We start from the raw sequence: 12,849 nt of genomic DNA, 5'->3' as shown, positions 1-12,849 counted from the left end.
AGCCAGCTCCTGTGGCTGATACCAAGTGTTTCTCCTCTTGCAGCATCAGTACCAGCTACAGCGTACTCCACGAACAAGCCAGAGGGCTGCTTTCTGACAGAGTGGGTTAGGGAGCACGTAACCTTCCCTGGATCCTTTAGCCTCAGACCCATGATGAGGCTGCACTTTCAGGTAAATACAGAAAGACCACAGAAAGACTGTGACCCCACTTGAAAAGTGACTGATGAAACTCAACAATCTCAAGGCTACAGGATTGCCAGAGGGTCCTAGCTTATCCTTTGGCCTTAAACTCGCCAAAAAACTTCCTGACGGTACCCATACCTCCTCTGAGCACGTATGATTTGTAGCAAATCCCTCCTCTCCCCCGACTCTACATGGTCCACATTAATTAAGTACTGTATGAGATTTAATATCCAAATTAAGTAGCACATGGAGATAACAGTGGAGGGTAAAAACTGCCAAAATCTCAAGTTTTTCAGACTCTTAGTTCCACTCAGAAGTACCACAGATTCAGGGCTTCTTATATCTTTCCATTAGTTAAAACTATAATCTTGAAAACAATCACATGTTGCACTATAACATCAATTTTAACATCTAAAAAGGCTACAAAAGCAACCCACAGCATGCAGAAACCCGTGGTAATTCATGTTGTGACTCTTTTAATATTTAGGACAACATGGTAAAGACTCAGAAGTCCACAAGTTATGGTGGGATTAGGAAAAAAACAGCTTAATAAAATAATAAGTAAATTAATTAATTAAAAATCAGATGTTGCTGAGCTTCCCAGTGCCACAGTGCTTTCACTGTGCTTTCCTTGATGTGTCTCTAAAAGAGTTTCTGCCCAATGGAGCACCGAGCACGCAGCCAACACTTACACACTGAAACATAACTTTAGATGTTGGACAGGTGCAGCAGGGTAAGTCATAGTCTTGTGTTTTTGTGGTCTTGCTTTGATTCTTACCTCAACCTCAATTAAAACTTCACTTCCCAAAAGCCTCATAATTAACAGATGGATGATAATATTACTTTCTCAAGTCTGACTCCCTTCGTATAAATTGGAAAAATACCCAAAATCTTGCAGAAACCTAAAACAAACATCACTCTTCATCTGATCAAGTAAGGCATGGCTACGTACACTTCCTTCTTTTAATATGTAAATAAAGTTTATGGAATATCTACCAGAATCATTTCTACATTGTTCAAAACCCGTTTAAGTCCCTAAACATTTGTGATACATACTTTTGATTACACTTGCTTGCTCTCCCCCACAAACTATTGATCTTTAAGAGGTATTGCTAAAGAGGTCTTAAAAGTATGAAAGTTTTTAACAGTATGTTGTGTTACCGCAGACTATACTTGAAGATCTTTGGAAGACAGTTAAAACATTTTTCTTTTCAGATTACGCTTAGAGCTTGAAGAGCTTTCAGCCCAAGATGAGGTCTTCTATTTACCCACCACAGATTCTTAGTATGGCAAGAACAACCCAAGTTTCTCACTGATGTGTCTGTCCTACCTTCAAGCTGGAAGGCCTACTTTCAGACAGAAGACTTGACATTCATATTCAGTCATTAAAGGAAGAATTTCCATCGGGATGCAGCATACGAGGGCAGATTACACCATGTGGAATTCTCTATGCCGAGAGCAGAATTGAGCCCATTTTTTTTTTCACACAGCCCGTGGTTACTCAAGTCAGACGTTCCTAACAGGAAAACGAAACGGCCTCTTTCCTTGCCTGAAGGCTCAGTTAAATTAAGGAGTGCTGTAAGAGGACTGTTAAAGGAAGTCGGAAATAGAAGGCAATTGCCTACATAAAGAATATCCCTGCAACCTTAATAGTCCGATGTAGCCAAAAAGGGAAGACCGCTCACTACAGTGGTGTATCTGTTCTGTCCAAAAAGATATCATCTAACATTGATCTCTTCAAAGACAGGAGGGAAAGGCCTGCAGAAAAGTCGAATCTGTCATGAACACAAAGTACACACGCTACATTATTCTTTAATAAAAAAAGCTTAAAAAAAAAACAAAAACACAAACATTAAGACAACTTAGAGAAAGGGAGGGAATACATGGACAGCGATGCAAACTAGTTCCCTCATCCCAAGCCCATAAAACGTACTCACTCCTAACGTACGGCCTGAAGAAAGATGCGATGTGGTGGGAAGGAAGAATTTGCACCTTAGCCTCACATTTCCGTATTCAGCTTATTCAACTTGAACAAAAATAGGTGTGTTTAGTCATCATCTTCAGTTTCAATGGGTACTTTCCTGTTTGCTAAATATTTTGAATAATTATTTGGTTCTGATATATCGGCCAAGCAGCACCTCCTTTTAGCCACTCTTTTGAAACACAGCGCGCACACGATGCCTTTCAAAGAGCACAGCCCAAATTTTTGCTAGCATAAACTACGCATAAAAATGGGAACAGTTGGAAGAATCCTGAGTACCTTTTGTTCTGCAGGGAATGCCTCTGTTCTATCAAGACGATTAGCTGATCAAAGACATCAGCCTGGAAATAAGCCCAGAATTAGTCCCTGTTACTGCCAGAATGCTGATGTCACCAGGCATACAGATTTTAAAAAAGGAAAATAAAAACCACTTGGCAACCTGGTGCAAACCCAAGAGACAGCCAACTGCAAAGCAGTAACTCGCTGCTCTGACCCCAAAAAGCCTTCCTCCTCTACAGCAGTACCTTGGGCACCGATAAAAATATAAAGCCATCCACTTCGGAACCGACAAAGACCATAACATAAACATTCACTTCCTGCATCCTCCTGCTCCTGGGCCCTGACATTACACGCCCTGTAACATTACAACACAGTCTACCAGCCACAGTTTACTTGGTTGTTCAGGAAAGCGCTATTTTTTTTACCAGCTGTAATTAGAACAACCACACCAGTACTTTGGAAAGACTCCACAGGGTCTGCAGAAAAAGCTAAGAAATAGTTTTCTAACCAGCGTAAGAGAAGTGAGATTCCAAGGGGAGGTATCGAGCTTCCTCACCAAGACAGCACAGCAGAAAACCAGGCCCTGCTATCCGAATGGCGGGGTTGTTATGCAATCAGAATAGTCACGCTACTCTGCCCGATACATGAAATAAAACTTCCTAAATGAGAAAACTTCTACATTAGGCTTGCTAGCGTCCCAAAAGAACGCCCTTTTAGACAAGGAAGAAATATTACTGGCAGGCAGACTAAACTAACAGCCGTGCCCAGTCCACCTGGTTCACTGACCCAGGGACGGGTCTTGCTGCACCCCTTGTCCCTCTTCCAAATGCTCAAAAACCAACATTTTCACACCACCAAGCAAGGCTGTGGCCACCTGAAACCCATGGGTGTCAGCCACCCCCTCTGCCCAGGACCCCCATTTCAGCCCAGCCCCAGTGACACCTCCGGCCAGGCCCCGGACCTACCCGCAGCCTTGTTTTCAGCCCCCTCTCAGACTGGCCGGGGCCCAGAGCTGCTGCACCCCCTCACTGCAGATGGACACCACTATTGACACCCCAGTTGGGGTACTGATGGGGGTACAGTGAGGGGACTGCCAGGACAGGGGCACCCTCAGCTCCTACACCCCTCCTGCTGTCCCCCCACAGTCGCACCCAAGTCCATTGCCATGACATTATGGCACCCTCAGCTGCACAAGCCTAACGTTTGGCTCTCACCAGTTTCACAAATGCCTTTCTTTCATCACTGGACAAGTTAGAAAACGGACCAAGTGGACTACTCTTCTGATTAAGCAATTCGGACTGAAATTACAAATAAAAGGAAAAAAAAAAAATGAAGTTGAACTTCTGGGTAATTTTACAGTGCCCAGTAAAAGCCACATCCTGTGTACTCTCACCAGCTAATTCCTTAAGGAGGTGGTTTACAAACTGCATTTTCCCCATTCCTCTTAAGCCTATTTGTGCATTACATTACAAGCATCATCTGTTTATACTCAATATCCAGTTATTTTTCAAGAGTTGCACAGGAGAGTCTTTTGTTTACTCAAATTCTTCCACGGCACCAGGATTTCACCTTCTTGAGCAGCTTGGAAGCACTACTTCAACCACTAAGCTCCACAGGAACATGCGTTTCTCTCCCTTTAACAACACACTTTGGAGCCCTTTTTTTTTGGTTTAAAAAATGGTGTTTCCTCACGGGACCTTTTGATTATAAATCCACGTCACTTATCCTCCATAGCTTACCTCAGGTGCCTTTTTGTACTGATCATTACCCAACTTCATGAGGTGACTCCAGTAGGGCTACGTGCTTGCTCACAGTCCAGAGGAGCACTGTCAGGATGGGATGTACAGACAGAAGGACACACACAGTCTTCAGTCATATTTTGCAGGAAATCACAAATGTTACCGCACCAACCGCACCATGTGATTTCTTTTTCTATGCTATCACTATTTCATATGCTCACCCATTCTCTTCAATAAATTGCCTTTTCCCACTTCCCCTTACCAAGGCAGACATCTACGTTGAATAAGGCACAAGAATAAATTCGGGTATTTCTTCAGGTGGTTTTCAACCACTGTGTTAGCCACAACCTCCCTCCCCTGCTTACTACAGCTTAAACAGTAGATTTTCTTTACAAAAGAAAAAAAATAGGAAAACACTGAAATTAATTCAAAGTCATGTTGATCCCAAAAAAACCTTTAAAGACTTCCAGTTCCAATGTCAGGCTGTATTAACCTTTGCTATTCAGCTTCATGTTGTCTTCTGCGTGGTTGCTTTTTCACAGCACAGTGTAAGCAGCTCAGCTGCTGAACATCCACTTACTGATGCTGACAGTATTTGATTGCACTTATTGCAGGCTATTTTCATGTTGTTCAGCTACACTGCCAGGTACGAAATATCTGATTACTGTAACATACTTCCTGAAACTCCATATGGCAAGAAGTATAAACAGAGTGAGGGACGTGAAAAAAGAAGAGAAAAAAAAACAGGACACGCTGCCATGCTGTGGCTGCTATTTTCTGTAGAGCCTGGGAAGAGGGAATGGAAGGTAGCATTACCTTTAACTAGGACATTCCAATGAATTCAAATTATTAAAGTATTGCTTCCAAATCTGGCATCCGCATGCCAGGGAGAACATCAGATGTACCAAAAATTTGATAAAACGGTCTCAGGATTATGCCTTATAACAATAAATTTAAGTACAAGCTATTTATTGAAGCAGGGCCTAAGTAGTTACACAGAGTGAACAAAGAGAGTTCATCAACTTAGCAGAAAAAAATTGGTCATCCAAACAAGTTTCTAACTTCAGATTAACTACTGAAACAATTTAGTTGGAATGGGCAATGTCTTCACCATTTGAAAAATACAGCTGAAAACTGTTATTGCTCTGTTATATACACGCATGTACGCACGTGCTTAGCAGAAGAAAAAATCAACCACCACCAACAACAACAAACAACACAATCGATCTAACCCTGAAACCAAAGTTACTCAGAAGGTCTACAGTTGATCATAATGGTCTCTGATTTCAATTTCTGAAAGAAAACGCAAATGATGAAACCTAATGATGAATCAAATGATGAAACGTAATGGTAGCAATTTCTGTATTAGCTTCCTTTTTTACAAGTAATGGTAAGAGGGAGAATTAAAATCACTTGTGATTCACACTGATCTTACTAGTGGTTGGATGACACTGATACAAAAAAAAAAAGATTACGCTTTTTGAGTTACCTGTCTCCTTTACTCTTAAGGCATTGAAGAATTTTCTAGAACTGAACCAAAAAAATCATTTTTGGAAAAAAAAAAACAAACAATACACAACAGTACAATGCGCTCCTATTTTTGATGTTTTGCAGGGATTACAGCAGGGACATTTTCTCAGAAATGGTACAGCATGCTTTACCTAGGTCATTTCAAAGGCAAATAGCTTCAGCACTTTGTTATACTTAAATTGTTCATCTAATTGCGTATCTAAACACAGATACTTACTGCAGATAGCAAATGCCAACATTCCTATATTGTGTACACACTTGCCATAGTTAACATAATCTACACATAAACTATGATTGTCAAGCAGTATTTTCTTCTTTATAATTCAGTTATCTTGCAATAAAACAAGCAAAACTTATAAATGGATGCAGTAGTTCAAAAAACTGATTCAAATGTGACTACAGATAAATTAATATTTAACAAGTGAACAAACAAGGCTTTTTTTTTGTTAATAACTGATCTTCAGTCTTCTTTCAACTGGGAGGAAAAAAAGAGAAATAAGTCTGATTTCACTCTTTGGCTACTGAAAATGCATTTTCTGTTCATCTATACTGAAGATGCTTACATATTTGTTTAGAGTTCCCTACAGTACCACAACAGTCCTGCTAAAAACAAAAAAAAGCCATCTTCAACCAATAAATGAACTAAAAAATAGCTATCTCAGATCTTTTTAAAGTGGAAACTGATAGGAATTATTAACTTGTGGCATTCTGAGTGGAAATTCACCAGATGATAGGGAAGATACCACATACATTGCGAAGCCTGATGCTGTTTGATATTTTCATTTGTTACCTGCAGTAAACTTAAAATCCTCACAGGCAACGCTATTCAGCTGACACCGTAAGGTGCACCCATCTGTTTTAACAGCAGCATTGCCAGACCCCAACTGGGCCTTCCTAGAAAGGCAATGCATTCCTCGTCTAACTTACCTCAATGCAAGGCAGGATATGCTTTTGAAGGGAGCCAAGTCCCAGGACTAAAATACAGGTGATGCCTACTCAGAGGCCCACCTGAAGCAGTCTGGGGCCCTCCTGACTCTCAGAGGAAGAAGTTCGGAGAAGTGTGTAGCTATGTACACTGGTACAAGAGGGGTGCACGGCACAACTGTATTAGGTCAGACAACAGCTACACATTGCGCAGCCATCGCCACAAAGCTGGGTACTTCCGTGTCTGTGCTTACCACATTCTGGTCATGCTTAAAACCAAAGATATGTTTTGTTTTTTTTTTTCTTCTCCCACTGTACTACAACTCAGACTGGTGAAGAGGCCATAGATGTTTGGTCATTCTCCCTAAAGCCCTTCCGTAGTAAGCCGAGAGCAATGTTGTCAGACACCAAAAGGTGTTAAAACAGTTACTTATTCCTTGGAACAGTAACTGTGCAGATGCCGTGGAAAAAGTTCTCAGTTGTGTCGCTGCAAGGCTGTGTCAGATAATTATTCTTATTAATACGTTTAACTGTAATTGTTAAAAATAAATTATAAGTATGTGAAATTTAACAGGATTTCACTTTCTTTTACTTCTCTAGACAAATACACTGGATTATCTTTTCGGGGTGTTCCAGCTTGCACTCCCTTTCACATTATTAATGGCCTAAAATTTATCCAGCCTTTCAAAAATCTTGTTGTAGCATGTTTTATACCTTAATATTGAAGCGGACTCAATGCCTGAACAAAAGACTACCTAGAAGTCCAACTACTGTACAGCTAGAACTTCTCTGATAATTCAAGGGAGCAAATAATATACACGAATAAAAGTACACTAGCTACTTAATGAACATACGAACTTGAAGACAGGATAATAGTTAGAAAACAGAAATACCCTTACTGTACACAGTTATTGATTTCATAATCCTGAACCCCCACAGCAGGAAAAAAAAGATGTGAAAAGTGCTAGTCTCAACTTCATAAAGTATGAAATCTAAAGCATTTAAATCTCCAAACACTTTCCACAGCAGAATAGCCGTTTAAACACGAACAACGCTGAACTGAATTGCCTGTTTTTTTAAGTCCCTCCAAGAAAGAAAACAAATCCTCCTATCAATCCTTCAAAGACCTAATTCTCACCAGCAAGCTGAGCCAGCAATAAAATAAATCACATAGATGAAGTAAATCAGAAATCTGTCTGAGTGCTGCTAACTATGTGACTAGCAGCCAGAGCTCCAAGAAGTCTGGTGAGCATGGGAACTTGTGACTCTGAAGGTCAGTAGATATAGTAATAACTGCAATATCCAAAACAACATTTTGTGTTTTAGTAATCTATACTATTATATATAATTCAGCGAGAGAGATGGAAAACAAGGATATTTTGCAACTACCCTCATCTTCATACTTCCGTCATAAACAGTTTTTTTATTCTCATAACATCAAGACTAGCATTACACAAGGGATGCACTGTAAAATAATAATATTCACACACAATTCAGATGCTCTTCTTTCCCATGAATGTACTACTAGAGCATTTAATGTTCATCAAGCTCATACTTGTCAAAGTCACAACCCCAAAAGCAAGAAGACAAGCTTTGAACAATGGGAGAAGAATGCGTCTTCAGCCTACACACTCATTACCTTAAGTTTTATAATTCAATGGAAACATGACTTCTTTTCTTCCCCTGTGAGTTTGATCCTGTTTCTGCAAGGCTGAATAATTTTAGCTTTTCCTCTACACCGCTGGCAACAAAAGGGGGGGGGTGATTCCTTACAATGGCAAAATTGCACTTTTGAAGCTTTTTTGGGGAAAAAAAGAAGAAAAAAAAAAAAGGACCTTTGCCAAGCTACCTGCAATGCCCTACCTTCTGTCCTTATTGAGAATAAGCAGCCAATGCCCAGGATCTGGAGAGCAGAGCAGGCACACCTGAGCAACCCCATGGCAGTGACTGCTGCTACATCCCAGACAGCCCTCCTTCAAGCACTGTTTTTCCAGTTCTCAGCTGAAAACACATCTGAACATCCTGTGCGAAGCAGCGGTTAAAACGAAGCAGTGCCTCAGCAACACTCACACAGCCATCTGTCAGATGCTATATGCTTTACAAAACAAATCTTAAAACAACCCTTAAAGCTACCTTTGTAGCTAATGAAGGGTGTTTTAATACTTTTTTGATTTCAAGTAAAGTCTTATCAGCTTGCGGGAAAGTGGCAGCCCTGACCCACTCAAGTTAAGCCACTGCAGCCACCACTTCTGCTGGAATTTTCACTAAGAAAATAGTAATGCTTTCTGACTAGCAAATAACAAGGATATACTGGTGTTTTTGACAATTACATGCAGCACAGGTCAGAGAAGAGACTTTAAAAAGGTATATCCACTGCTGACTGCAGACTGCTCTGAAGGCTTGACAACGAGCATACGGGGCAATTTCTAAACCTTCTCCCATCCTTTCAACCCTTTTTGCAAAGCAGGAGCCCTACAGTTTTACGCCACCACCTGATGAATGAGAAATGTTACAGACTGCAAAGCATGATGTCCCTGGACTTTCAGCAGGCCTGTCACCCCATGTGCACGGGGTTCCACCTCGTCCTGCCCTTTGCACAGTGAGAACCCACATCCGTGGCTGGGGTAAGGGGAACCCGTCAGGTGCTTGCCTCAGACTCGAGACATTTAAATTATTCTGATCTTGCTGTTGAGCACCTCACTGCAATGCACGGCGATGGATTAAAAAAAAAAATACGTAAAACTAGGATGACAGAAGCAGCAGAAGAACTAGCTATGAACACAGCCCACTTCCTTTTTCATATCTAGCGGGGTTGGTTTTGGCAGAAGCAGCGGCAACACCGCAAGATCCCGGCAACGGCGAGTGAAGAGACCAAAAGCAGCCCAGGAATGCTACGTGGCCAGCCTGGGCTCACCCCTCTCTGCCTGGATTTCCTTGCAAGGTTGTTTCCAGCACGGGCATCCCTGGTGCTCAGAAAGAAAGCGTTAAGTCATAACACCGAACTCAGGCATTCCTACACAAGCATATAACCACGTTTTCCGCCCCCCCTCTCTAGAAAGTACCTTTGAGGACGTATCTGAGCTAGGAAATTTTCAGTTAAGGATTAGTTGGGACTTCTAACATCCCCCTCTCTTCTGAAAGGGATCCCTGCACCTGCTTGGGGGATCAAAGAGGGTTTTTCACTCCTGTTTCAGAGGTTTCCAGAAGTGAAGCGGAGCCCCACGTGCCGTGCCGTGCCCCCTCTGACACCACAAGAGCAGCGGTTCCTGCTGCGGGAGGAGAAGCACACAGCACACACTGCTGTGCGTGCTCTGCTCCGGCACACAAGCCCGATACTCTCCCATCTCGCCTCGTGTGTCTTTTCCTCCATCAGCTCCGGCATACCAGCCTGGCGCTCTCCCATTTCACCCGGCGTGTCCTCTCCTATTTATACTCCGAGGCAGCGAAACCGCCGGGCCGCAGTTTCTCGCTGCTTTCTGACTCCCACCCGCACCGAGACCCCCGGTACGAGGGGCACAAGCCTTGCTCCAGCAGCCAGCCCCCTGCGACCCCCGGCACCCCCAGGACCGACCCCGGCAGCGCCCGGGGCAGGCCCTCGGCGCCTCCCCGCGGCTCTCCCCGGGGTCACCCGGGGCGACACCGCCACCTGCGGCCGCGGGGCTGCCCGGGGCGGCCGGGACCCGCAGCCGGCCGGGACGGGCGACCCCATCCCCGCCTCCCTCCCGCCGTCCTTCCCCGCACCGCTCGGCCGGGCCCCCCAGCCCGGCGGCTTGCCCCGCCGCCCCCCCCCCCCCCTCCGCGGCGCTCACCAGAAGAAGAGCCGGGAGCAGAGGTTGGCATCCCGCAGCGGGTTGGGCTTCTCCTCGCGGGGCACCGCTTCCATGCCGCCGGCCGGCCAGCCTCCCCCCCGTCCCTCCCTCCTGCCCACCCAGCGGCGGCCACCGCGCTGCAGGACCCGAGGCCGCTTCTCCCCGCGGCAGCCGCCGCCGCCGCCGCTGTGCCGCCGGCCGGCGCCGTTTCCGGGAGAGCCGGCAGCCGCCTCGGCCCTCCTCCCGCGGCACGACGCCTCCTGCCGGCCCGGCTCCCCCGCCGCCACCGCCCCGACACGAGGCCGGGCGGCCCCGGGGCTGCGCGGGGGTGGGCGCCAAGCTTGGAGCCCGGCAGCGCCCGAGCCAGAGGCGAGAGGGCGGAGGGGGAGCTGGGCTTGTCGTGGTGGCCCTCGGGCGGTGATGCCCCTCCAAAACACCAGATGTAGAATCACAGAATCGTTAGGGGTGGAAAAGCCCTCCAAGATCACCTGGTCCAACCATCCCCGTACCACCAATGTCACCCACTAAACCATGTCCCTAAGCACCACATCCAACCTTTCCTTGAACACCCCCAGGGACGGTGACTCCACCACCCCCCTGGGCAACCCGTCCCAATGCCTAACTGCTCTTTCTGAGAAGAAATGTCTCCTCACTTCCAACCTGAACCTCCCCTGGCGCAACTAGAGGCCATTCCCTCTAGTCCTGTCACTAGTTACCTGCAAGAAGAGGCTGATCCCCAGCTCCCCACAACTTCCTTGCTGGTGAAGAGCCTTAAGTGTCTTCACATCACAAGCGAGGCACCCACAGTGGTTTTGAGACAGAAAAGCATGTCATCAGTTAGGAGCAAGGCCAGCTGAATGGCTAAATGCCACCAGGAATGCTTGTTTTCACCTCTCGTGCCTGGGTGTTGCAGGTACTTCTGTTGGAAAAAGGACTCAGCATCATCTGTCCAGCTGGGCCATGGGACCCAAAGGAAGGGGCTGTGTTCAGGACTGCAATCACACGGGCACTCAGAGAGCTTGAGATGAGCCAGAGACTGGACTGAGTCTACAGATCATCAGTGCTATCTCTAGCTCAAGTTTGACGACATTTGGGAGAGCATGGTGGTACAGAGTAAAGCAGTTACTGAATGCCAGGAGGTGGTGTGTCACAGAAATCCTTGAAGCAATTCTCAGAAGTTCAGCGCCTATGTTGTGAGTGATCACCATAATCCTCTCTGGTATTGTCACCGTGGCCTGCCACAGGGGCTGTGACCAAAAGAAGTAAACTGCTAGAGGCCTAAAAAAATAGGAACGTGGGGCGTGTGCCTGAAGATAACAAAAGAACTGTTCAACTCCTTGAAAAAATAATAGACAGAATGGGTCCCCCGCCATGCTGTAACTTCTCTGCAGTTTCACAGAATGGTTGCGGTTGGAAGGGAGGCCACCTGGTCCAACCCCTGCTCCAGCAGGGCCACCCAGAGCAGGCTGCCCAGGACCATGTCCAGGCAACTTGAAGATCTCCAAGGAGGAGACCCCACAGCCTCTCACGGCAACCTGTGCCAGTGCTCCAACACCTGCACAGCACAGAGGTGCTGCCTGGTGCTCAGAGGGAGCCTCCTGGGTGCCAGTTTGTGCCCAGTGCCTCTTGTCCCGGGACTGGGCACCACTGAAAAGAGCCTGGCTCTGCACTCTTTGCACCCTCCGGTCAGGTATTTGTATACATTGATGACATCCTTCCTGAGACTTCTCTTCTCTGGCCTAAATAGTCGCATTGCTCTCAGCCTTTCATCACAGGAGGGATTCTCCAGTCCTTTAATCATTCTGGGATTCTTCCCTGGACTCTTTCTGGTATGTCCATGTCCCTCTTGTACCAGGGAGCCCAGAACTGGACACAGCACTGCAGGTGTGGCCTCACCAGTGCTGAATATGGGGGAAGGATCACCTCCCTTGACCTGCTGGCAATGCTTTGCCTAATGTATCCCAGCGTGCCAGGTCCCTTTGAATGCGAACATGACCCTTTGGTGTCTCATCCACTCCTCCCAGTGTGTATCAACCACAAACTTGCTGAGGGTGCCCTCTGTCCAATCATCCAAATCATTAATGAAGATATTGAACAGTTTGTACCCAGTATTGACTCCTGGGGGTACACTGCTAGGTACTTACCTCCAACTAGACATTTAGCAACTAATCACAACCCTAATTTCCTAGACTGCTTCCCCCTCCAGCTGAGCCAGCTGCAAGACTAGCACCATTCTTACGTTCTCTCTATTTTTTGCCCCCATTAGCAACCAGCCCTGTCTCTTCTTACTAAAATGAATTATCTGTGAAATAATTAACAGGGCTGGTATCAAACTGTTACTGGAGTTGACACAAATTGCTGAGATAAAGGAGTGATAGGGTCTGGGCTTTGCAGTATTACTGAA

At 45.6% G+C, this 12,849-nt stretch overlaps 1 protein-coding gene across 5 annotated transcripts in view; it reads right to left on the bottom strand.

The window, feature by feature from the left end:
- The window catches only part of ABCC4 (ATP binding cassette subfamily C member 4), a 153,014-nt gene extending 142,389 nt beyond the window's left edge, over window positions 1-10,625 (bottom strand). For 2 of the 5 annotated variants that reach the window (XM_050716991.1, XM_050716996.1), the window contains exon 1: window positions 10,446-10,602. In XM_050716991.1, coding sequence (XP_050572948.1) covers window positions 10,446-10,519 — 74 coding nt within the window. In that variant the 5' untranslated portion in view covers window positions 10,520-10,602. Of the gene's footprint in view, window positions 1-6,639; window positions 6,774-10,445 lie in introns of those variants that run through there. The other 3 variants (XM_035564875.1, XM_035564878.2, XM_035564876.2) reach the window with 3 other exon arrangements.
- Between the last annotated feature and the right edge of the window lie 2,224 nt (window positions 10,626-12,849).

This window comes from Cygnus atratus, chromosome 1 (assembly GCF_013377495.2).
Source record: "Cygnus atratus isolate AKBS03 ecotype Queensland, Australia chromosome 1, CAtr_DNAZoo_HiC_assembly, whole genome shotgun sequence".
NCBI lineage: Eukaryota > Metazoa > Chordata > Aves > Anseriformes > Anatidae > Cygnus > Cygnus atratus.
The sequence above is the reverse complement of the archived record's forward strand: the minus strand, read 5'-3'. Positions and strand labels throughout refer to the sequence as shown.